This window comes from Mobula birostris, chromosome 3, assembly GCF_030028105.1.
Source record: "Mobula birostris isolate sMobBir1 chromosome 3, sMobBir1.hap1, whole genome shotgun sequence".
Classification (NCBI taxonomy): Eukaryota; Metazoa; Chordata; class Chondrichthyes; order Myliobatiformes; family Myliobatidae; genus Mobula; species Mobula birostris.
In genome coordinates, this window is record NC_092372.1 from 14503461 (window position 1) to 14529799 (window position 26339).

Below are 26339 nucleotides of genomic sequence, written 5' to 3' on the forward strand. Positions count from 1 at the left end.
ATTTGGGCGGTCTTTTATTGATTCAGTTATGGTTATTATTCTATAGATTTTGAGTATGTCTGCATGAATATCAAATTGCAAGTGGTGACGAGTTAACTTAGTGTGCCTTTGGACTGTGGGATGAAACTGGAGCACCCAGGGAAAAACAATGCATTACATGGGGAGGATGCATGGAGACTCCTTCCAGAAGACGCCAAGTTTGAACCCTGATGCACTGTTTTAATAGCATCGTGATAACCGCCGCACTATTGTGGCTCTCCGCTTCTTTAACTTGTGGTTGAATTTATACTATTGGAATGTAAGGAAGATGGCAAATTTCATAAATGTTTCAGACAAATCCATGTTATAGCTTTTATACATTCAGTGGCCACTTTATTAGGTACACCTGTACATGCAAATAACTAATCAGCAAATCATGTGGCAGCAAGTCAATACATAAAAGCATATAGATATAGTCGAGATTCAATTGTTGTTCAGACCAAACATCAGAATGAGAAATGAAATCCAGCTGACTTTGACCGTGGAATGATCATTGGTGCCAGATACGTTGGTTTGGGTATCTCAAAAACTGCTGCTCTCCTGGGATTTTCACGCACAATAGTCTCTGGGGTTTACAGAGAATGGTGCAAAAAATAAAACAAAAGTCCAGTGAGCAGCAGTTCTGTGGGAAAAAAAAAGGCTTGTTAATGAGAAAGGTCCGAGGAGAATGGCCAGACTGGTTCAAGCTGACAGGAAGGCGACAGTAACTCATAACTGATAACAACAGTGGTGTGCAGAAGAGCATCTCTAACCTTGACGTGGATGGGCTACAGCAGCAGAAAACCACAAACGTACACTCTGTAGTCACTTTATTTGGTAAGGAGGTACCTAATAAAATGGCTACTGAATGTATGTTACGCAGCATCAGGTTTCAGTAATTAACTGTACAAATATAGCAATGACTGCAGTCGAACAGGATAATTCACAAAAATAAAATCCAAAGTAGAATATTCCTTAGGTAATTTATTGTTGGGATGAAATATAAACAAATCCAGTCTGAAAATTACAGTTACATAGCGGCGAGGCTCGGCAATGACAAATTATCTAGATCCCCAATAGTTTAAGGAATTTTTGAAGTACTGATAGCCAGAATGAAGCATATAGCTGACAAAATCATTATAGAAAATTTGTTTCTAAGATCCGAGGATTTCCAAATGCTTGATTTCATGCAAGAGATAAAGAAAATGGAATTTATTTTCCAGTGCTCAAACCAGCAGATGTTATGGTTTGCAACGTTGAACGAAGCGTGGGTACAAACATACATCCCGTATATGGTGTCTGTTCAGAAGCCATGTTAAGAACCTTTCCAGCCCCAATCCATATCCACCGTGAGGACAGGTGCCATATTTACGCTAGAAGGAAAAGAAATGCCAAAAATGAGTTCACAATGAAAGGTCAAATGTAAGGAGGAAAGTATGAAGTAAGTGGCAGGACTTTTAAGAGCACTGAAATACAGAGAGACCTTGGAGTGCCAAGTCCATAACTCCCTGAAAGTGGCAACACATAGATGGAGTTGTAGAGAAGGTGTACGGCATTCTTATATTTTTTTCCCAGGGTGGAAATGTCAAATGCTACAGGGTGTAGATTTAACTTGAGGGGGGGGAAGATTAAAAAAACATTTGTGAGCCAATATCTTTTTTCTTTAAAACAGACAATGTTTGGTGTCAGTAAGACAGATAGAAGTAGAGATGAAAGCAATGTTTAAGAGGCATTTAGCACATGACTAGTCAGATAATGGAGGGATATAGACCATACCCAGACAGATGGGATTAGATTTGATACAAATTCTGGTCAGTGGAGACACCATTGGCTCAAGAACTTGTTTCTGTGCTCTACTACTCAATATGTTTTACATGATTCAAAATAAAATAGCAATTCCCTTCTCAATATTGCTTCTGGTTAAGAAATACACTTCAGAATGCAATGTTAATTCATTCTGGCCAGGTAGTTCTCAAGTTTTTTTGCTGGTTCTTTGCCAAGCAATACAAGGTAGCGGGTAGTTACACCAGGACTAGCTGTAGGGACTCCGAAAATAGCTCAAAATGGGCAACAAAATTAAAATAATTTTAAAATTGCTATCCTAGAAGTCATCCTGTGTGAAACATAGAAACATAGAAAATAGGTGCAGGAGTAGGCCATTCGGCCCTTCGAGCCTGCACCGCCATTTATTATGATCATGGCTGATCATCCAACTCAGAACCCCGCCCCAGCCTTCCCTCCATACCCCCTGACCCCCGTAGCCACAAGGGCCATATCCTCCCTCTTAAATATAGCCAATGAACTGGCCTCAACTGTTTCCTGAGGCAGAGAATTCCACAGATTCACCACTCTCTGTGTGAAGAAGTTTTTCCTAATCTCGGTCCTAAAAGGCTTCCCCTCTATCCTCAAACTGTGACCCCTCGTTCTGGACTTCCCCAACATCGGGAACAATCTTCCTACATCTAGCCTGTCCAATCCCTTTAGGATCTTATACGTTTCAATCAGATCCCCCCTCAATCTTCTAAATTCCAACGAGTACAAGCCCAGTTCATCCAGGCTTTCTTCATATGAAAGTCCTGCCATCCCAGGAATCAATCTGGTGAACCTTCTCTGTACTCCCTCTATGGCAAGGATGTCTTTCCTCAGATTAGGGGACCAAAACTGCACACAATACTCCATGTGTGGTCTCACCAAGGCCTTGTACAACTGCAGTAGTACCTCCCTGCTCCTGTACTCAAATCCTCCCGCTATAAATGCCAGCATACCATTCGCCTTTTTCACCGCCTGCTGTACCTGCATGCCCACTTTCAATGACTGGTGTATAATGACACCCAGGTCTCGTTGCACCTCCCCTTTTCCTAATCGGCCACCATTCAGATAATAATCTATTTTCCTATTTTTGACACCAAAGTGGATAACTTTACATGAGGGATCATGTTTGATAGCTAATCAAATAAGATCATAAAACATAGCAGCAGAGTATGTCCATTTGGTCTAGGGGTCTGCTCCACAATTCCATCATGGATGGTTTATTCCTTTCAAACCTTCTCTCTGTAACCTTTGATGCCCTGGCTAATCAAGAACCTATCAAACTCTACTTTAAATATACTCAAGGACTTGGCCTCAGCCACTCCTGGCAATCAATTCCACAGATTCATCACTCTCTGGCTAAAGAAATTCCTCCTCACCTCTGTTCTACAGGGACCTCCTTCTATTCCGAGGCTGTGCCTTGTGGTCCTGGACTCCTCCACCATAGGAAACATTCTCCCCACATTCACTGTCTAGGCACTTCAACATACAATGTTTAGAAACATAGAAAACCTACAGCAAATACAGGCCCTTCGGCCCACAAAGTTGTGTCGAACCTCAGAAATTACTACACTTCCCCATAGCCCTCTATTTTTCTAAGCTGCATTTACCTATCCAAGAGTCTCTTAAAAGACCCTATCGTATCCGCCCCCACCACTGTTGCCAGCAGCCCATTCCATGCACTCACCACTGAGTAAAAAACTTAGCCCTGACATCTCCTCTGTGCCTACTCTGCAGCACCTTAAACCTGTGCCCTCTTGTGGCAACCATTTCAGCCCTGGGAAAAAGCCTCTGACTAGCCACACAATCAATGCCTCTCATCATCTTATACACCTCTATCAGGTCACCTCTCATCCTCTGTCGCTCCAAGGAGAAAAGGCCGAGTTCACTCAACCTGTTTTCATAAGGCATGCTCCCCAATCCAGGCAACATCCTTGTAGATCTCCCCTGCACCCTTTCTATGGTTTCCACATCCTTCCTGTAGTGAGGCAACCAGAACTGAGCACAGTACTCCAAGTGGGGTCTGACCAGGGTCCTATATAGATGCAACATTACCTCTCGGCTCCTAAATTGAATTCCATGATTAACGAAGGCCAATACACCGTATGTCTTCTTAACCACAGTGTCAACCTGCGCAGCTGCTTTGAGCGTCCTATGCACTAGCACCCCAAGATCCCTCTGATCCTCCACACTGCCAAGAGTCTTACCATTAATACTATATTCTGCCATATTTGACCTACCAAAATGAACCACTTCACACTTATCTGGGTTGAATTCCATCTGCCACTTCTCAGCCCAGTTTTGCATCCTATCAATGTCCCGCTGTAACCTCTGACAGCCCTCCACACTATCCACAACAACCCCAACCTTTGTGTCATCAGCAAATTTACTAACCCATCCCTCCACTTCCTCATCCAGGTCATTTATAAAAATCACGAAGAGTAAGGGTCCCAGAACAGTTCCCTGAGGCACACCACTGGTCACCGGCCTCCATGCAGAATATAACCCGTCTACAACCACTCTTTGCCTTCTGTGGGCAAGCCAGTTCTGGATCCACAAAGCAATGTCCCCTTGGATCCCATGCCTCCTTACTTTCTCAATAAGCCTTGCATAGGGTACCTTATCAAATGCCTTGCTGGAATCCATATACACTACATCTACTGCTCTTCCTTCATCAATGTGTTTAGTCACATCTTCAAAACATTCAATCAGGCTCATAAGGTATGGCCGGTTTTTCACAAAGCCATGCTGACTATTCCTAATCATATTATACCTCTCCAAATGTTCATAAATCCTGCCTCTCAGGATCTTCTCCATCAACTTACCAACCACTGAAGTAAGACTCACTGGTCTATAATTTCCTGGGCTATCTCTACTCCCTTTCTTGAATAAGGGAACAACATCTGCAACCCTTCAATCCTCTGGAACCTCTCCCCTCCCCATTGATGATTCAAAGATCATTGCCAGAGGCTCAGCAATCTCCTCCCTCGCCTCCCACAGTAGCCTGGGGTACATCTCATCTGGTCCCAGCAACTTATCCAACTTGATGCTTTCCAAAAGCTCCAGCACATCCTTTTTCTTAATATCTACATGCTCAAACTTTTCAGTCCGCTGCAATTCAGCACTACAATAACCAAGATCCTTTTCTATAGTGAATATCCCTGCTATTTCCTCCGGTTCGACACACCTTCCCACTGTCACACTTATTAGGTCCTATTCTTTCACGTCTTATCCTCCTGCTCTTCACATACTTGCAGTATGCCTAGGGATTTTCCTTAATCCTGCCCACCAAGGCCTTCTCATGGCCCCTTCTGGCTCTAATTTCCTTTTTAAGCTCCTTCCCATTAGCCTTATAATCTTTGAGATCTCTAACATTATCTAGCTCTCTGAGCATTCTGTAAGCTTTTCTTTTCTTTTTGACTAGATTTATTACAGCCTTTGTACACCACAGTTCCTGTACCCTACTGTAACTTTCCTGTCTATTTGGAACGTACCTATGCAGAACTCAACACAAATATCCCCTAAACATTTGCCACATTTCTTTCGTACTTTTCCCTGAGAACATCTGTTCCCAATTTCCTGCTTGGTAGCTTCATAATTCCCCTTACTCCAATTAAACACTTTTCTAACTTGTCCGTTCCTATCTCTCTCCAATGTTATTGTAAAGGAGATAGTGATCATAATTCTATATCCAACACCTGACCAGGTTCATTTCCCAATACCAAATCAAGTACAGTCTCTCTTCTTGTAGGCTTATCTACATATTGTGTCAAGAAACCTTCCTGAACACACCTAACAAATTCCACCCCATCTAAACCCCTTGCTCTAGGGAGTTGCCAATTGATATTTGGGGAATTAAAATCTCCCATCACGATAACTCTTATTATTACATCTTTCCAGGATCTGTTTCCCCTATCTGCTCCTCGATATCCCTGTGTTCCAGGATCTGTTTCCCCTATCTGCTCCTCGATATCCCTGTGTTCCAGGATCTGTTTCCCCTATCTGCTCCTCGATATCCCTGTTACTATTGGGCGGCCTATAAAAAACATCCAGTAAAGTTATTGACCCCTTCCTGTTTCTAACCTCCATCCACACAGACTCCGTAGACAATCTCTCCATGATGTCCACCTTTTCTGCAGCCGTGACACTATCTCTAATCAACAGTGCCACGCCCCCACCTTTTTTGCCTCCCTCCTTGTCCTTTCTGAAACATCTAAAACCCGGCACTTGAAGTAACCATTCCTGTGCCTGAGCCATCCAAGTCTCTGTAATGGCCACCACATCATAGCTCCAAGTACTGATCCACACTCTAAGCTCATCTGCTTTGTTCACAATACTCCTTGCATTAAAATAGACACATATCAAACCTTTGGTCTGAGCACATCCCTTCTCTATCACCTGCCTATCCTCCCTCTCACACTGTCTACAAGCTTTCTCTATTTGTGAGCCAATTTCCTCTTCCCCAGTCTCTTCAGTTCAGTTCCCACCCCCCAGCAATTCTAGTTTAAACTCTCCCCAATAGCCTTAGCCAGCCTCCCCACCAGGATATTGGTCCCCCTGGGATTCAAGTGCAACCCGTCCTTTTTGTACAGGTCACACCTGCCCTAGAAGAGGTCCCAATGATCCAGAAATCTGAATCACTGCCCCCTGCTCCAATCCCTCAGCCACGCATTTATCCTCCACCTCATTCTATTCCTATTCCCACTGTCACGTGGCACAGGCAGTAATCCCGAGATTACTACCTTTGTGGTCCTGCTTCTCAACTTCCTTCCTAACACCCTGTAGTCTTTTTTCAGGACCTCTTCCCTTTTCTATCTATGTCATTGGCACCAATATGTACCACGACCTCTGGCTGTACTCCCTCCCACTGCAGGATATTTTGGACACGATCTGAAACATCCGGACCCTGGCACCTGGGAGGCAAACTACCATCCCAGTTTCTTTCCTGTGTCCACAGAATCGCCTGTCTGACCCTCTAACTATAGAGTCCCCTATCACTACTATCCTCCTCTTCCTTTCCCTACCCTTCTGAGCCACAGGGCTGGACTCTGTGCCAGAGGTACGGCCACTGTTGCTTCCCTCAGGTAGGCTGTCCCCCCCAGCAGTACTCAAACAGGAGTACTTATTGTCAAGGGGTACAGCCTATGAGATTCCCTTCGTTTTTCTAAACTCCAGCGAGTACAGCCCAGAGTCATCAAACACTACTCATATGTTAAGCCTTTCATTTCTGAGATCATTCTTGCAAACGTCTTCTGGACCTACTTTGGGCCAGATAAGGGCCCAAAACTCCTCAAAAAAACTTCAAGTGTGGTATAACCAATGCCTTACAAAACTTCAGCAATACATGGTTGCTTTTATATTCTAGTCTTCTCAAAATGGTCCAACTTACTTGGTCAGTGTACCAATAGTATGGAGTAGGGTCAATGCCTTCACGATCGTAGCCATCCAAGAGCTCCTTGCTGTCCCAGATACGCATTGATCCTCCTACAATCTCACCAACATTTGGCATCAGCACGTCAACCTCACCACCAATACAAAGGAAAGATATTTGTTAACAACTTTTTAATATCACAAGATCTCCAGCATTTGCATTTTATATCAAGAATTTATTGTAAAGCCATTTCATTACGAAATCAGTTAATTTCAAACAAAAGTACAGGAGACCAGAGACGCTGAAATCTGGAGCATAGAACAATTGGAGAATGAGGGGGGTTTTGATAGAGATATACAGAATTATGAGGGGTATAGATAGGGTAAATGCAAGCAGGATTTTCCCACTGAAGTTGGGTGAGACTAGAACTAGAGGTGAAAAGTGAAATGTTTAAAGGGAACAAGAGGGGGCGATCTTCTTCACTCAAAGGGTGGTGAGAGTGTGGAACGAGTTGCCAGTGGAAGCACCGGATGCAGGGACGATTTCAAAGTTGAAGAGAGATTTATGATAGGTACATGGATGGGAGGGTTATGGAGGACTATGGTCTAGCTGCAGATTGATGGGACTTGGCAGATTAATAGTTTGGTACAGATTAAATATCGTGGGCATGTGACCAAGTGGTTAAGGCATTGGACTAGCAACCTGAAGGTCGTGAATTCGAGCCCCAGCCGAGGCAACGTTTAGTCCTTGAGCAAGGCATTTAATCACACATTGCTCTGCGACGACACTGGTGCCAAGCTGTATGGGTCCTAACGCCCTTCCCTTGGACAACATTGGTGTCGTGGAGAGGGGAGACTTGCAGCATGGGCAACTGCTGGTCTTCCATACAACCTTGCCCAAGCCTGCGCCCTGGAGAGTGAAGACTTTCCAGGCGCAGATCCATGGTCTCGCAAGACTAACGGATGCCTTAAACTTAAAACAGATTAAATGGGCTGAAAGGCCTGTTTCTGTGCTGTAGCGTTCCATGTTTCTACGAATCTACGATGTTTGACTAGCTCGGTTCTTCCATCTGTTTATTTTTGGCTTTTATCTTCATAAATATTTTCTCTCCCCCCCCCCCCCGCCCCAAAAGACAGAACTATCTCACCTACACGACCATCCAAAAGCACATATGACCGGTAAATAATGCTGATTATAAACAAGAACAACTGTTATTCCTCTCCCATAGATGCTGCCTGGCCTGCTGAATTCTTCCAGCACTTTGAGAGTATGTGTGCGTTGCACTGGATTTTCAGCATCTGAAGAATCTCTTGTGTAAACAATGATGAGCTATTTTGGATAGAAGAACCCACAGCATAGTAGGAGTAGCGACTAATTAGCCAATTTACAAATTACCAATTTCTAGCTGGTGCAGATCACCAATGCAACACCAGATGTTAATGCCAGGGGAACCAAGGTAAATGGTGACCCCTAAATATCAAATTGAGACTAAATGATAAACTAGATAGGGTCTACTTTGAGAGCAGGTATGTGATGCTGAGGCTTTATAAGGCACTGGTGAGTCCTCACCTTGAGTACTGTGAACAGTTTTGGCTCCTTATCTTAGAAGAGATGTGCTGGCAATGGAAAGGGTCCAGTGAAGGTTCACAAGAATGATTCCAGCAATGAAAGGATTATCATACGAGAATCTGTACTCACTGGAATTTAGGAGGATGGGGGGAGGGGGGGAGATCTCATTAAAACCTTTTGAATGTTGGAAGGACTAGACAGAGTAGATGTGGAAAGGATGTTTCCCACAGTGGGAGGGTCTAGGACTAGAGGGCACAGTCTGAGAATAGAGGGGTGTCCATTCAAAACAGATGCAGAGAAATTTCTTTAGCCAGAGGGTGGTGAATTTGTGGAATTTGTTGCCACGTGCAGATGTGGAGGCCAGGTCACTGGATTTATTTAACGCAGAGATTGATAGGCTCTTGATTGGACATGGCATCAAAAGGTTACAGGGAGACAGTTGGGAAATGGGGTTGAGGAGCAGGAAAAAAGGATCAGCCATAATTAAAGGGTGAAGCAGACTCAACGGGCCAAATGGCCTAATTCTACTCCTATATCTTACAGTCTTCAAGATAGAGAACCATTTCTCTATCTCAGTATAGGTCTCGGTCTGAAATGTCAACTCTCTGTTCCTTTTCGTAGATGCTGCCTGACCAGCTGAGTTTCTCCAGCACATTGTATGTCTACTAATACACTGCTGTTTCCTAGCCCAAGCCCTATACTCTTACTCTGTCTCTTGGTCCCTGAAGATAGTTATACCCAGGGGGAAGGTAGTGGGGATGAGCTTCCACTACCTATTAAATGTTCCCAACAGTGCACGCTTCAAATAGCCTTTGACAACCAAGTCCAATTCCAGGCCTTCATGTGTGGCTTGGCTGCTAAGCTTAGTGAAACCATTTCTACTGACATGAGAAGGGGCAAAGGTGGTTACTGGCACCTTAAAACCAGTCACTTTGGGCAGATGGAACTCGTCTGCCACGGCTGGAAAGGAAAACTCTGATCTCAAGCCTCCGCTGTCTTGCATGGGGAAGGCTTCAGGAGTAAACCCTGAGGGAAAAATCTGGAGCTGGAGTCCCCAAGTCAGTTCTACACTGACTGGCAACTCCTGCAACGCTGCTGGTGCCAAACTGTATCAGTCTCTGCCGTTCTTTTGGGTTCATCAGATGCATCGAGGGGGGGAGCTTGCTACATGGGCAACAACTTGCTCTCCATATTGTACTGCCCTGGCATGCATACCTAGACAGCTAGGATGCAAGATCCATGGTCAACCCTGACTGACGAAGACCTCAATCACTCAGTGTCTCTTGCACCCCTTCTTTTGTATCTCACAATTTCTGACTAAACTATTATTCATAAATGTGCCAAAGTCTATAATACCTACTGTTAATGCTTCAAGATCAGTCCTCCTCAAAACCCAGGTCTCTGTATTATTCTTAGTTGGCCCAAGGGCGGTTTTCTAATATTTGTTCATGAAGTACATTTGAATTATTTTATCATGTGGAAGGCTCTATAAATTTGACATTTGAACATAGTAATTTTTGGATGTTCTCTATGGCTGCTTTATAATTTTGCGATCTTGTAAATGTTCTTACAGATTCAGTGAGCCGGCGATCCTCCGCACAGCGCTGCATGTAGAAGGATTTGATTTCAGCTGGAAAACGACAAAGGAGTATTGGCTCATTGATTGTATCAGTCATCAGTCTCTCTGGAGCCTCAGGGATATCCTGTGACAAAAAGAAAAAAAAGATTATCGTTCAATTCACCTTCTGTATAAAACAGTTCCAGTAAAGCAACAGCTGATGTCAAAGCACTTTTCCCATTAACTGAGATAAACAACATCAGACAATGGGAGTTAAAATTCTATCTTCCCCAGAATATACTGGTGCAATTCTCAGAGAGAATCCTCATATCAGCCATTACTGTCTGGTTTGGTGCAGCATCTTCTCACAATACACAAGATCTACAGCAAACTGGCAGGTCAGCAGAAAAGGTCATTGGCTGCAGTTCACCATCACTCCAGGACAACGAAGCTGACTGGAAAAATGATCGCTGATACTTTTCACCCTGCAACCCACCCTTTCCAAAAGCCCCTTCCGGAAAGTGCTACAAGGCTATTATTTCTTATCATTTTAAAAGTTTCCTCACCCAGGCAGTTAATCTGACCAACCATTCTAGTTGCCCCCTTACCCCTCTACCTATTACGCAGTCGGGGCACTGCACAGTAAACACTAAACCACATTTATAATGCTGTTTACATTGCAAATACATGCCGGTATTTATGTATTTATGCACATTTTATTCCATATCAGTACTTCTAGCTTTACTTTAATATAATTCTTTTATAATTTTTGAATGTTGTTTTTTTGCTGCATGTCTGCTGACCAGAACACCGCAGCAAATTGTTAATACCTGCATATGTAAATGACTAATAAAGATGATCCTTGACTCTTAATTAAATGTAATTTAGAAGACTTAACTGGGGTTTTAGAATAAACTACGTTTGCATGTTTATCTTTGAACCACTCAACCAATGAACAAATTACACAAAAGTTAAATGTGGCTTCATCAAACAGTTTACATGCATTGTTTAAAATTACTCTTTCTTCAGGTGAAAGGGTACTATTATGATAGTTTCCTTTGAGGCTTAAATACAAATTGAAATGAAGTCAAACTGAACGCGACAGGTCCATATCTCTGAAGGATTTCAGTGAACTAGCTGAGTTTTAACAATTAAATTTATGGCCAGATTCTTGCACAAATTTACCTGATCTCTTAAATTCAATTTCACAGTTTGATATAGTAGATCTTAAGCTCACAGTTACGTACGCAAATAGAGGGTATGGTTTTCCTAATCTGGATTTACGCACTTATAGCCCAAACGCCTGCTGCCGTTTACGGAAGCAATGAAGATCTCCACTTGTCTGTCTGTAACCATCTTATCTATTGTGCCCAAGGTGTAGTTCAAGATCCTCATTTCTGCCACAAAAGTGTGGTGGCAAATTGTCTTATACCATCACACCCAGATGTAGAAGGATGGTGATGCCCTTCAGACAGTTCACAAAACCATTTCTTTTACTTTTTCCAAATATATTTCAGCTACCATTGGAACCTATGACTTGCATGTTGATGGCATGTTTATGGGCCGATTGAGTCATCCGGTGCTTTGCTGTCTCCGAAAGAGCTTGTGAAGTTTTGAGCTGAATGTGCAGTCTGGAGGCCGAGACGCCTGGATTCTGAGCACAAGCCCATGATCGACTCCAATGAAACTATCAACACGGAAACCAAGGACGAGAATGGAAAGTGAGCGGGGGTTCAGTGCTGTCTGTTATCTCTCTCTCTCACTGCTTGCTGAAGAAAGGTGCCTGTGTTTTGGCCAGTCTCTGTCTCTCCACCCCTCTATTCTGCCAGAGGATGATGCTGGAGTCTTGAGCAAGGTTTAATCAATGCAGTTTGTGGATTAGGTACTCCGGTTCATGTTGTGTGTTTCTGGTTACTCATTTTTTTTATTGCTATTTTGTGTGATTTTGATCGGGACAGACTGGCTCCATGCCATATCTAAGAGTTTCTTAAATGCCCATAAATTATCTGCCTCTACTATCGCCCTTGGTAGTGTACTCCACACACTCAACACCCTCTGTGTAAAGAACCTACCTCCAATATCCCCCTTGCACTCTCCTCCAATCACCTTAAAATTATGCCCCCTCCTATTAGCCATTTCAGGTACCGCTCCATGTACGCCTCTTATCATCTTAAACATTTGTATCAAGTCACCTCTTATCCTTCTTTGCTCCAAAGAAAAAAGCTCTAGCTCACTCAAACTATCTTCACTAAAGCTTTCAGATCCTTCCTATAACGTGGGGACCACAACTGAACACAATATTCCAAATGTGGTCAAACCAGAATTTTAGAGAGCTGAAACATTACCATGTAGCTCTTGATCACAATAACCTGACTAATGAAGGCTAACAGATCATATGTCTTCTTAACAACCCTATCAACTTGCATGGCAAATCTGTGGGATCTATGCATGTGGATCTCAAGATCCCCCTGTGCCTCCTGCCTTCAAGTTCGACCTTCACATTTTGACCTGCATTGAACTTCACCTGCCACTTCTCAGCCAGATGCATTCTGTCAATGTCCTGTTGCTAGCTATGACAACCCTCCTGACTATACACAATTCCACCAACCTTCTTGTCATCAGTCAACTTATGAACCCACCTTTCCACTTACTACTCCAAATAATTTATAAAAACCACAAAGAGCAGGTGTCCCAGAACTGATCCCTAAGGGACTGACCCACTGGTCACCGACCTCCAAGATTACATTCCATCTACAATCGCTTTCTGCTTTCTGCAGGCAAGCCAATTCTGTATCCCATGCCTCTTGACTTTCGGAATGAGTCAACCACAGGAAACCTCAAACACCTTACCGAAGTCTATATATACCACGTCCACTACTCTGCCATCACTATGCTTTGTCACATCCTCGAAGAATTCAATCAAGCTTGAAGAAGCATGGCCTGCCCCTCAAAGCCATGTTGACTATATGCTAAACACCAAATTAGCAAATGAAATGTTTACTTATTCCAAGAGTGTAAAGCAAAGCATTGAGTTTACAATCTAAAGTAGTTTGTAACTCTGTTGAATGGTTTAGGGTTATCACACAAATCTTTTACACCGTGTTCTGAAGAAACATGAATAAGGAAAACATAATTTTAAGAATAATTTCAGAAATGACTTTTGAATAAGAATCCCACATGCTCAGCAGTGCTTCGTGCAGTTAGTATTTAATCAATTTCACCTTTAGAAGCACTTCCCCTTTCTCTACATTTTGATCAAACACTAGATTAAAAACATACCTCTCCAAATTCATAGAAAGTTCCATCATCTTTCTTAATGTTATGTTCTTTCAGCCAAGTGATGGCCTCAGTGTAGTTCATTCTTTTGAAAGGTCGCTTCGGAGGCTTGAAATCCTGATTTTAAAATATTACAATTTTTAAAATGAAAGATTCAGACACATTTGAAAAAGAGTCAGTGTGCACTAATTTTGGAAAGGTTATTTTGGAACTGTTAATATAAAAACTCTCTGAACACAAAACATATCTGGTTCACTTACTGGATGCAGTTCAAGCATAACCTCCCCATGAGGTGACTTGAGGACGCGGTCAACCACATCACAAACAAGGTATTCCAAACGGTCAAGAAGCTCATCAAAAGTAATGAACGGACACTCTGCCTCAACATGAGTGTATCTGAACATTTTAAAAGAAAAAGTACCACCATTAAAAGGTTCTCCCAACATTGGAAATATTTGTAAATCAAGCTAGAAATACTCAGCAGGGTAGACAGTATTTGTGCAAAGTAGAACATATAATGCTGTGATTTAGTTCAATGCAGGATTCTTGGTGCCACATTTAACCAGGTTATGACACAAGTTCAAGGGCATCATCTCAGGTTCAGCTATACATATCTTCATGAAAGACCAGATCTCCAATGGTAGTGCTATACCTTCAATTAATTGTGCTTATATAATAGTCTGGACTACATTAAGAATCTTTTTCATTCTGTTCTGAAGGAAGTCATGTACAGAGACAAGCCTGCTGGCTTATAACTATTTTGTTAGATGACATTTTTGTTTCAAAAATATTAGACTGCAGGGTTACAAAGGATTTAAAAATGGGCTACATCAAGTCCTGTAACAGACAGTCCACGATTCTCCCTGGAGTGTAGGACAATGAGAGATTTGATAAGTCTACAAGATTATGAGCCGTATAGATAGGGTAAATTCAAGCAGGTTTTTTCCACTGAGGCTGGGTGAGATGAGAGCTAGAGATCATGGGTTAAGGGTGAAAGGTGAAATGTTTAAGAGGAAAATGAGAGGGAACTTCTTCACTCAGAGGGTGGTGAGAGTGTTAAATGAGCTGCCAGTGGAAGTGGTGGATGTGGGTTTGAATTCAAACTTCAGTTGCGATGAAAAGGTACGTGGATGGGGTGGGACATGGAGGGCTATGGTCCAGGTGCAGGTCAATAGGACGAGGCAGAATAATATTTTAGTATAGACTAGACAGGCTGAAGGGCCTACTTCTGTGCTGTGGTGATCTAGCACTATTTGATGGAGCACTTCCCTAGATTAATGAATTTTCAATTCACTTTAAACACTATGGTACTATCAACAACATCAAAACTGGTTGAGTTGTGAATATTGAGGAAGATTGTCAAAGAATACATCAGGATACAGACCAGCCAGAAACATGGGTGGAAAAATGGCAGGAGCTGGGTGGACAATTCAGGCAACAATGAGGTTTTGCACGTAGAAAGATCAAATACAAGAGGAAAGTATACAGTAAATGGCAGGACCTCTCAGAGCACTGATGTACAGAGAGATATTGGGGTGGAACTCTATAACTCACTAAAGTGACAGTACGATACAGCATGATAAAGAAGGCATACAGCAAACTTGCTTTCATCAAAAAGGGCACTGAATAAAAAAAATCCGATGTCATGTTGCAGCTATATAAAATTTTGGTTAGGCTACATTTAGAGAGTTGTGTACATTGCCACAGGTTCAGAGCAGCACAGTATTTTACCCAGGATGGAAATGTGACATACTAGACGTCACAGCTTTAAGGTGAAATAGGAAAAGCTTAAAGGAGATTTATGAGGTTTTTTTCAGAAAAGAAAATGGAGTTGTAGGTGACTGAAATGCACTGCTAGGGGAAGTGATGGAAGCAGATGCGGTAACAACTTAAAAAAAGTACTTGAGCAAGGAATTCAGGGATACAGACAATGTATATACAGGTCTGTCATCAAAATCAGCACAGACGTAAGGGGCCACCAGTTCAGTTTCTGTGCTGTAATAGTCTAGTCCACATAACAGAAATGAGCAAGAATTTCTTTAGCCAGAGGGTGGGGTGGTGAATCTGTGGAATTCTTTGCCACAAACAACTGTGTAGGCCAAGTCAATGTGTATATTTAACACGGAGGTTGATAGGTTCTTGATTAGTAAGAGCAAAGGTGAGGAAGCAATGTGATTGCAGCAGGACTTGGATAAATTGAAAGAATGGGCAAAAAATTGGCAGATGGAATACAGTTCTGCGAATGTATGATAATGCATTTTGGTAAAAGGGACAATAGTGCGGATTATTATCTAAATGGGGAGAAAGTTCAAACAGGTGCAAAGGGACTTAGTAGTCCTCATGCAAGACTCCTAGAAGGTTAATTTACAGGTTGAGTGTGGTAAAGAAGGCAAATGCAGTATTGGTATTTATTTCGGGGGAATAGAATATAAAAGCAAGGAGATAATGCTGAGGGTTTGTAAGACACGAGTCAGGCTGCACTTGGAATATCGTCAGCAGTTTTGGGCCCCATATCTCAGAAAGGATGTGTTATCATCGGAGAGAGTTCTGAGGAGGTTCACAAGGATGATTCTGGGATTGAAGGGGTTAAAATATGAGGAGTGTTTGGCTGCTTTGGGCCTAGTCACTAGAATTTAGAAGAATGCAGGGAGGATCTCATTGACAGGAATAGATAAGGTGGATGTTGAGAGGATGTTTCCTATTACAAGAGAAAATCTGCAGAAGCTAGAAATCCAAGCAACACACACAAAATGCTGGAGGAACTCAGCAGGCCAGGTAGCATCGTTGAGGTTTTGGACCAAAATGTCAACTATTCTTTTTCCATAGACGTTACCTGGCCTGTAGAGTTCCTCCAGCATTTTAGGATGTTTCCTAAGGTGGGGGTGTCCAGAACTAGCGGACACGGGCTCAAAATTGAGGGGTGACTTTTTACAGCGGAGGTAAGGAGGAATTTTTTTTTTTAGCCAGAGAGTGGTGAATCTGTGGAATGCTCTGCCACAGACTGCAGTGGGTATATTTAAGGTGGAAGTTGATATTTTTCTGATCGGTCAGGCATCAAAGGATGCGGATGCAGAAAGGGGTTAAGAGGGATAATAAATCAGCAATGATGGAATGGCGGAGCAGACTCGATGGGCTGAATGGTCTAATTCTGCTCCTATGCCCTATGGTCGGTATTTTTTTTTAAATGGTCTAATCACAAATTCAGTGTCATTTTCAGGAAATTCTACGTAGCAAAATAACACCCAAATTAAAACAAAACTGACAAGTATGGACTGCAAAACACTACATACTTTTTTGTCAGTTGAAGATGAGGCACAAACAACAATTAGAAATTCCAAATCTTAATGATTTTATCATCCAATTCTCAATTAGGATTATATCCCAGCCTCAGTTTGTTCCCGATTGTATCAGAATGTAAAGAAAAGGAAACACTAACTCTGCCAGGTGTCTGCGAGTTCGTGACTGCTCGGCGCGATAGGACTGAGCGATGCAGAAAACGTCCCCAAGGGAAGGGATGCAGGTCTCCAGGTACAGTTGTGAAGACTGCGTCAGGAAGGCCTCTTCACCAAAATAGTTCAGTTTGAATAGAGTGGAGCCTCCTTCAACCTGTGTCTGGACCAGTGTGGGTGGAGTGAGCTGGAAAGAAAAATATTATTATTCAGGGGAGGGACAGAAGTCAATCCCACCCCCTTCGACACCTACATAACAATTCACTGCATTTCATGAACACAAGAGATTCTGCACCTGCTGGAAATCCAGGGCAACACACAACATGCTGGAGGATGTGCTCACTTTCAGATTCAAGTTACAACCTTTGATCACAAATCCAGATAGTGTCCAAAAGCAGAAGGTTGCACAAGATCTCTGTAATATTTTGGATGAACACAGTATTCCAGATGTCTATCCCTCAGTTCCCATAAGCTGGTGGGCATGGCAAAGGTTTTAAAGACAGGTGCATGGACAGATGAGATGCAAATCTTTACCCCACAGTTAATCGCCTAACAGAGAGGAGAATTACCTATGTGAGGACCTGAACCCGTTGCAATATGCCTATTGTCACAATAGGCCTATACAGATGCAATCTCACTAGCACTCCTCTCAGCTCCGGATCACCTGGACAATAGTAATAGCTACACCAGGCTGCTGTTTGTTGATTACAACTCAGTGTTCAACACAATCATACCCGCAGTGCTAATCAAAAAGCTCCAAAGCTGGGCCTCTGGGCACCTCCCTCTGAAACCGGATTCTTGACCCCTTCATAAAGAGATCACAGCCTAGGTGGATTAGAAATAACAACTCCTCCCTGACAATCAGGTTCAAGTTCAATTGCCATTCAACCATACATGAACATAGCCAAACAAAACAACCTTCTTCTGGGGCCAAGATGCAAAACACAGTACTAACAGTCATACATGGTGCAAGGCACATATAACACATATGATAGCAGCAAACATACAAACACACAAAAAATATATAGTCTGAGTCCATGAATGTGTCGGCAGGAGCAAGACACTGGCACACTTCAATGTTGTGTGCCTAGCCCACTGCTCTACTCTCTCTATACACACGCTAGGCACAGCTCAAATGTGTATCTATACATTTGCTGATGACACAATTTTTTTAACATGATTTCAGATGGTGACGAGGTGGTGCACAGGACTAAGATAGATCAGCTGGTTGACTGATGTCTCAGCACCAACCTTGTACTCAGTGTCAGTAAGGCCATGAAATTGATACTGGACTTTAGGAGGGGAAGTTAAAGGAGCACACACCAGTCCTTAGTGAGGGATTAGCAGTGGAAAGAGTGAGCAGTTTCAAGTTGCCGGCATCAATATCTCTGAGGATCGATCCTGGGCCCAACACATTGATGCAGTTACAACGAAAGCACGACAGTGGTTATGTTTCAACAGAATTTCGAGCGTACTTGGTATGACACCAAAAGCTCTTACAAATTTCTACAGATGTAACATTAAAGCATTCAAACTGGTTGCATTACTGTATGGTATGGAAGGATGACTGCACAGGATTGGAAAAATCTGCAGAAAGTTGTAAGTTCAGCAAGCTCCATCATGGACACTAGCCACCCCAGCATAGAGGACATCTTCAAATGGCAATGCCTCAGAAAAGTGGCCTCCATCATTAAGGACCCCCATCACCCAGTGCATGCCCTCTTCTCATTGCTACCATTATGGAGGATGAACAAGAGCTTGAAGACAGACATTCAAACTTACAGGAAAAACTTCCACCCCTTTGCCATCAGATTTCTGAATGGACAATGAACCCATACAGGCTACCTGTTAATACTTTATTTTGCTCCCTTTTTGCACTATTTATTTCATTTATTTTTTTCAAAATATATTTTGTATTGTAATTTATAGTTTTTCATTATTCTGTATTGCAAAATACAGCAGCTGCAAAGCAACAGATTTCACAACATATGTCAGTGACGTTAAACCTGATTCTGATTAAACTATCTTAAGAGCTACATGGCATTTCTTACACACGAGGTATGCAGCTTCACCTTAGGTTTGTGGCTGAAATGAGAACAGCATCTCCTTCAATTGAACGATGAAGAGCAGCCAAAACATCCGAAAGATAATCAATAAATACCTTTCAAAATAAATCTACTTTCTCCAAGTATATCAGAGATTCTTAGTTTTATACACTACTCACAATAAATTTTAATGACTGCATTCAAATTTTCACTTTTCCAATTACATTACCGTAGCAAACAAAACATTCCAAACCACCACCATTTTTTTTGAACAAGCCTCATAAAGTATGATGTCCAGCTTTCATGAATCACATTGAATTCCTCACGGTAAACAGTCATGGAGGCTCTCAACAACTTCAAACTGTAATACGAGAGGACTGACACCTTCTACTATTGCAGCAACCACCTTGCACTCAATACCAGCAAGACAAAGGAATTAATGGCAGACTCCAGGAAGGAGGGAGAACACACACCAGTCTTCATTTAGGTCAGTAGTGGAAAAGGTGGGCACCTTCAAGTTCTTAGGTATCAATATCCCAGATGATCTAACCTGCGCCCAACACATTGATGCAGTCATGGGGAGGGCACACCAGCAGCCCAGTTTCATTAGTTTAAGGAGATTTGGTATGTCACTAAAAACTCTTGAACATATTTACAGGTGGACAGCATTCTGACTTGCTATATGACAGCCTGGTAGCTCCAATGCACAGGGCAGAAAGACGCTACAGAAGGTCGTGGATTCAGCAAGCTTCATCATGGGCACTAGGACATCTTCAAAAGGTACTGCGTCAAGGAGGCAGCATCCATCCTTAAGGACCAACATCATCCCGATCATCCCTTCTTAGTGTTATTACCATCGGGGAGGAGAAGCAGGAGCCTGAAGACCCAGACTCAACATTTTAAGAGCAAGTTCTTCCTCTCTGCCATCAGATTTCTGAACAGTCTATGAACCCTTGAACACTACCTCATTATTTGTCTTTTGCACGATGTATTTATTTTGTAACTTACAGCAGTTCTTATATATTGCACTGTGATGCTGCTGCAAAACAGCAAAGTTCATGACATTGGTCAGTGATATTAAACCTGAATCTGTCCTGATGAATAATCAGTTATTACATCCTTACAGTCACTATAGCACTGCAGAAATAAGAAACAAACCTCATAGTAGCCATTGTCAAAGAAGTGGTCCCTAAAGCACTGCACCAGAGCAGAGCGCACTTTGAATATCTTGGACATGTTCTCGCCACGTAGCATCATGTGACGGTTGTTGAGCTGGACGTCCACATCAGATTCTTCATTAAGCAGGTTATCGATACCTCCAGCCGGGGCCAAACCTATCAGCTCCCAGTAATCACAAATCAGTTCATGCCCACCTGGAGCCTGGAAAAGACAAGTAAAGAGGCAGGCATCAGGTGCAATAAGTGATGAAGATTGATTGGTTTTGGGTTATTATTGTCACATGTACCAAGATACAGTGAAGAGCTTTTCTTGCCCAAGATTAGAAGAATTTGGGGGGGGGGGGGCGAATCGCATTTAAATCTTTCAAATATTGAGAGGCCTGGATAGAGTGGAGATGGGGAGAATGTTTCCTATAGTGGGGAAGGCTAGGACTAGAGGGTATAGCCTCAGAGTAAAATGATATCCATTTACAGCAGAGACGAGGATGAATTTCTTTAGCCAGAGGGTGGTTAATCTATGCCTTTGGAGGCCAAGTCACTGGGTATACTTAAGGGCCAAGGTTGATGGGTTCTTGAATAATAAGAGCATCAAAGATTACAAGGAGAAGGCAGGAGAATGGGGTCAGTGGGCTGAATGGCCTAATTCTGCTTCTATGGCTTATGGTCTTGCATACGGTTTATACAGCTCAAATCATTGTAAATTGCATTGAGCTAGAATAAGGTAAAAAAAAACAAACAAAAATGCAGAATAACATGTAAAGCTATCAAAAAAGTGCAGGGCAGGTAAGTGGCAAAGTGCAAGATCATAACAAGGTAGATTGTGAGGCCAGGAGTAACATTCTCTAAAACTTTCCTGTCAGCATAACAGCTTTCAAACTAAAACCAATTATCTATTGTTGGGAAAAGGGAAGAGAAAAAAAAAAGTGAGTTCAGTATCAATCATATATATACTATGACACTCCAGCAGTGCTATAAAGTCAGGAAAGAGTGGCTCTTAATAATCCTCAGAACTGATCTGAATCCCACAAAGTCTTGTGTGTCCGGTAAAATATGAGTAAGGATACTTCCAGCAGACTACTATCTGCTTTCCTCCAACTTCTAGTAAAACTACATTCTTCTGTGTTTAAAATAATGAAAGGCATAGATAAAGTGAATTGGTGATCTAGGGTAGAGGAGTCCAAAAACTACAAAGTGTAGATGGCATAGATCTAATGTGAAAGGTAATGATTTGAAATGGACCGCATGGGCATCGCTTTCACAGACGGCGATAAGCTGCCAGGGTAAGGTGTTGATGCTAGCACAATAGTATCATTTAAGAATCACTTGGATAGGTACTTGGATGGGTGGGGCTGCTGAGAGGGATATAGACCAAATGCAGGAAATTGGGACTATCTGGATGGGTACCATGGACTGTTTGGGCTGGCCTGTATCTGTGCTGTATTCACTTGACTCACTTATTAATCCAAAACTATCTCAAACTCTTAACAAACTCAACTTTGTTTTTAAACTCCTTCCTAACCTTATTCTTTTCCTCTTGAAATTGCCTTCTCTTTTTCACCTTACAGCACTCCTGAAGATCAATTTTACCAATCAAAGGTTTGCCAATCAGCCCTAATACCCCTTAATATAGCCCAGCTTTCAACTCTGTCTAAATGACTAACTAGTAGACTGCTTGGGTTGGCTTATCATATTATAGGTGATGCATAAATAGAATTTTCATTCAATGTCAACAACACCAATCAACAATTTGCCATTTTGTTATGTTCACCTGAAATAAGATCTGTTTCTGATTGAAGAACTATTAACAGGATGTCAAATTTAAAACTGTTCATTTAAGCCTCTCATGTTAACAAAAACAAAAATGTCAACACATATTCAGAGGTAATAAGCCTGATTCTGATTTTTCTGTCCCTTCTTGCGGGTTCTTCTAAATCCTTTGCATTCCCTGCTCTTCATGGACGCATGGATTAGTAACGTTACACTTTTGTTTGGTCTTTCCTTCAGTTTTACATTGTCTTTTGAAGCTTAAAATAAAAACAAACATTCATTTTACCACTTTGCCTTCTGGCACAACTTGCAAGGTTCCATAAACCGCAATGGAGCTCTCAGTTGATAGCAGCAGTCCATTATAGCACTGACACTGAAGAAAAACGAAATGTAGTAAGATTACACACAATGGATTAAAACAGAAATGTTTATTTCCTCACATTGACATTTCCGAACCTGAGTTTTCAAATATTCATTGTAAACTTGAAAATTATTCTGATATGAATTGAGCAAAAGGTAGACAATGGATCTCTCAGATTAAAGATTGAACATTTAATGAAATGCTTTTGAATGTTTCTAAAAAAAAAATGATTACCAGTTCATCATTGAAGACACATTGCAGAAATCCTGTGCCATCACGCAGAACAACAAACATTAAGTTCTTCCCTGTTAAGATAAGTATTTTTAAAATGATAAAATTATTTTAATAAATGCTGACATACAATTCCTCCTCACTTTGTAATGGAAATGTTGTTAGCAGTGAAGAGAATCCAGAGAAAGCTCACGAGGATGATCCCGAGAATGAAAGGGTAATGTTTGATGGTTCTGGGTCACTACCTGCTGAAGTTTAGAAAAATTGGGGTGGGGGGGGGAGACTCATTAAAATCTATTGATGTTCCCACAACCAATGATGTCACTTTAAGGACTCTTTATCTTGTTATTTCATGCTCTTGTTATTTATTCCTATTTATTTATATTTGCATTTGCAACTTGTTACATTCTATGCTCTACTTGCTCTTTCATTGATCCTGTTTACAGTTACTATTCTATAGATATGCAGGAAAAAGAATCTCAGGGTTGTATGCGGTGATGTGTATGTACACTGATAATAAATGTTACTTCGTACTTTGTAAATTGCAACAAGTCTGCAGTTTAAAACCAAAGTGAAAAAGGATTGGAAGCACATTTGAGCTGCTAATTAAATCAGATGTTCCTTGACCTGAAATTCCTGTTTGTCAGGGCAGTACAAACTGCATTTGGTTCTCAAGGTTTCTACCCTATGATTCACTTATAAAACGTTTCAAAAGGCAGAAAACCCACCTTGTCTACGTAACCTGTGGACCCAACCAAAGAGCTTCACTCGCTTTCCTCTATACGATCCTGTGGCTCGGATTTTTATCTGTGTGAAAAAAAAATCCAAGTCAGTGAAGAAAATGCAGTCAATATTGACCTGAGAAATGCAAACGTAATAAGCACTGGAAAATAAACAAGACGTTATCTTGGTTGGTCTTGAGCCGCATGAATTGTTGGAATTGTGCTCATACAGGCAAAGTGGACCTTTTTTCACCCATAGAGTGGCCAGGTATGTTCTGCTAGACAGAGTGCCTCTGACAGCACTTAAGAAGCATCGAGCTGAGCACTTAGATTCCCCAAGTACAGAAGGCTAAAGATGAGTGCTGTAGGACAGGATTAATAAGGATGGGTGTCCACTGTCGGCATAGATATGGTGACTAAATAGCCTGCTTCCATTACATATGACTCTTATACTCAGACTTGTATCTTGTAGGTGGAATGGTCCTGGGGTATAAGCAGGCAAACCAGTCACTCCAGCATACCAACATTTGACCTGTTCTCATAGATATGGTATTTATGTGCTGATCCAGTTTAGCTTTTCATCAATGATGGCCCTTAGGACGTTGACAGTGAGGGACTTGGAAATAACAATGCCATTGAGTACCATCAAGTCCACACTTTCTTCTCACTGGTGCCACCAGGAAGGTGGTACAGGGGACTCGGGTCCTATACCACCAGGTTGAGGAATAGTTATTACCCTTCAAACAGGGAGGATTACTTTACTCAAAACAACACTGAACTGTTCCCTCAACCAATGGACTCTCTTTTCTTGCAAGCATTCATAGTAGATACAAAAGAAACACAATAGAATCAACGAAAAACTACACAAGGACAAACAACTAAATGGGCAAAAGACTAAATGTGCAATTTGTCAAAAAACAAAATATTAATACATAAATAATATTGTGAAGGAGAGTTGTGGAGTCCTTGAAAGTGAGTCCATTGGTTGTGAATCATTTGTGTTGGGGTGAGAGAAGTGATCCACTCTGGTTGAGGAGCCTGATGGCTGAGAGGTAATAATTGTTGCTGAACTTGGTGGTGTGAGACCCAATGATTCTGTACCTCCTATCCGAAGGTAGATCAAATCAGGTAGAGATGGATCTCTGCACTGGGGGCAGGGGAGTATGTATCATCCATTTGTCATGTCTGGAGCTGATACCTTTTCCTTAGATTTGATGAACTGCACTCACCATTGTTGATATTGGGCGTGCTCTTGCAGCCACATTCTTTGATTAGCTGGTTAATCGTCCATCACTATTCACCAATAAATGTGGTAGGTACAAAATTACCTGGCGTGGTAATTTTTTTTTAGTACTTCAGTTAATGAAGATCAACTATTTATACCAATTACCTGATGTGGCTCCGGAAGACTAGGGTCCAGTGTAATAACAATCTTTTTGGCCTCTTCCAGGTTCATCTCCCGACGCGCTGCATCTTCTTGCTGTAATAAGTTTTGAAATGCTCATTAGCAGAATACAGTATACAGTTCTCTTCCGTTCTAACAAAAAATTTCTAGAATTTATGAATTTTAGCAGCCTTTACATGGTAAATATGCAGCACAAAAAGGCCTTATGACAAAATACATTGATACAAATTTCAGTATCGGCCATCGTGGCACTTTTAAAATTAACACCATTTCACTTTTCCCAAATGCGACCTGACTTGATGAGTGCAATCTAGCCTAGTGCAACCTAGTCTTTCTTTCTCATATTCTAATCACTTAATAATTCTCATCAATGGGTTCATGAAGCATGTTTTATTTCTGGCCCCAGACACAATGCATACAGCATTCTAAGCTTAGGGAAACCAACTTGGGAACTTTGCACTGATGGCTACCAAAACTTTGCATCTAGAGGATTTCCTCATTTTATATCATGTCTGGGTCATGATCGATTTCAGCAAAGTATAATTCACCAACAGCTCCAAGTTTCTCACAAAATAGTGCTGGAAAAGCATGGCAGTTGTTACTGTCTCAGCTCAGTCAGTGCATTTCAAAACCATCTGCAAATAGCTTAATCTAGGCAGTTACCAGCACTTGAACAATTCAACACCAACTTAAATAGTGTAGAAAAAGCTTACAAAGCGGTGAAGGGACTGGAGCACCTCAGTTATACGGTAGGCTGAATACGTTCAGACTTTATTTCCTGAAGCGTAGGAGGCTGCGATGGTTTTGATACAGGTAGAAAAAATTACCAGGGGCAGAGATAGGGTAAATGCAACCAGGATTTTTCCCACTGAGATGAGAACTGGAGGTCATGGGTTAAAAGTGGAATGTTTAAGGGGAACTCGAGAGTAAGTTTCTTCACTTAAAGGCTGAGGAGAGTGTGGAACGAGTGGATGTGGGTTTGGTTTCAAAATTTAACAAATTTGGATAAGTACATGGATGGGAAGATTATGGAGAGCTATGATCCAGGTGCAGGTCAATGGGACTAAGTAGAATAGTTTGGCACAGACCTGATGGGCCAAAGGGCCTATTTCTGTGCTATAGTGACTCCATGACAAAGATCAAAATAAGGGTACCAATGATTAAAACTTTTTAACCTCTTTTTTAAGTTTTGATGCAGCCTTCACTTGATCTCGTTGCCACTGCTTTTTGAGATTCTTCATTTGTGATTTTGATATAACTTCCCAGCGCTGAAAGGAAATTGTGAGACAGGGTCATTGCAGCAGCATCACTATTAACAGAAAGAACGAATTTCAATGCACTCATTCATTACTTTTTCCTCATTCCTCTCTGCCTGCACTGAGCAAAAGAGACCATCACTGAGAAGATATTCTATGTCACCTTTGTTTCCTACCCATTCTCAATATTTTAAAAATTTTATTTAGAAATACACTGCGGAGTAAATCCTTCTCGTCTGACGAGCTGCAATTGCCCAGCAATCCACCTATTTAACTGCCTAATCATAGGAAAATTTACAATGATTAATTAACCTATTAACTGAT

The 26339-nt window shown here is 41.7% G+C and overlaps 1 protein-coding gene across 1 annotated transcript in view; it reads right to left on the reverse strand.

Annotated features, from left to right (window-relative positions):
• Nucleotides 1-326: 326 nt before the first annotated feature.
• nars1 (asparaginyl-tRNA synthetase 1) overlaps nt 327-26339 on the reverse strand; it is a 35315-nt gene continuing 9302 nt past the window's right edge. Inside the window, exons 4-15 of the mRNA XM_072252240.1 lie at nt 25935-26027; nt 24745-24834; nt 23361-23439; nt 22636-22706; nt 22327-22413; nt 20254-20475; nt 17038-17237; nt 13862-13997; nt 13605-13718; nt 10339-10470; nt 7217-7348; nt 327-1391 (exon numbers count right to left, since the gene is read on the reverse strand). Coding sequence (XP_072108341.1) covers nt 1260-1391; nt 7217-7348; nt 10339-10470; nt 13605-13718; nt 13862-13997; nt 17038-17237; nt 20254-20475; nt 22327-22413; nt 22636-22706; nt 23361-23439; nt 24745-24834; nt 25935-26027 — 1488 coding nt within the window. The 3' untranslated portion in view covers nt 327-1259. The remainder of the gene's footprint in view (nt 1392-7216; nt 7349-10338; nt 10471-13604; nt 13719-13861; nt 13998-17037; nt 17238-20253; nt 20476-22326; nt 22414-22635; nt 22707-23360; nt 23440-24744; nt 24835-25934; nt 26028-26339) is intronic.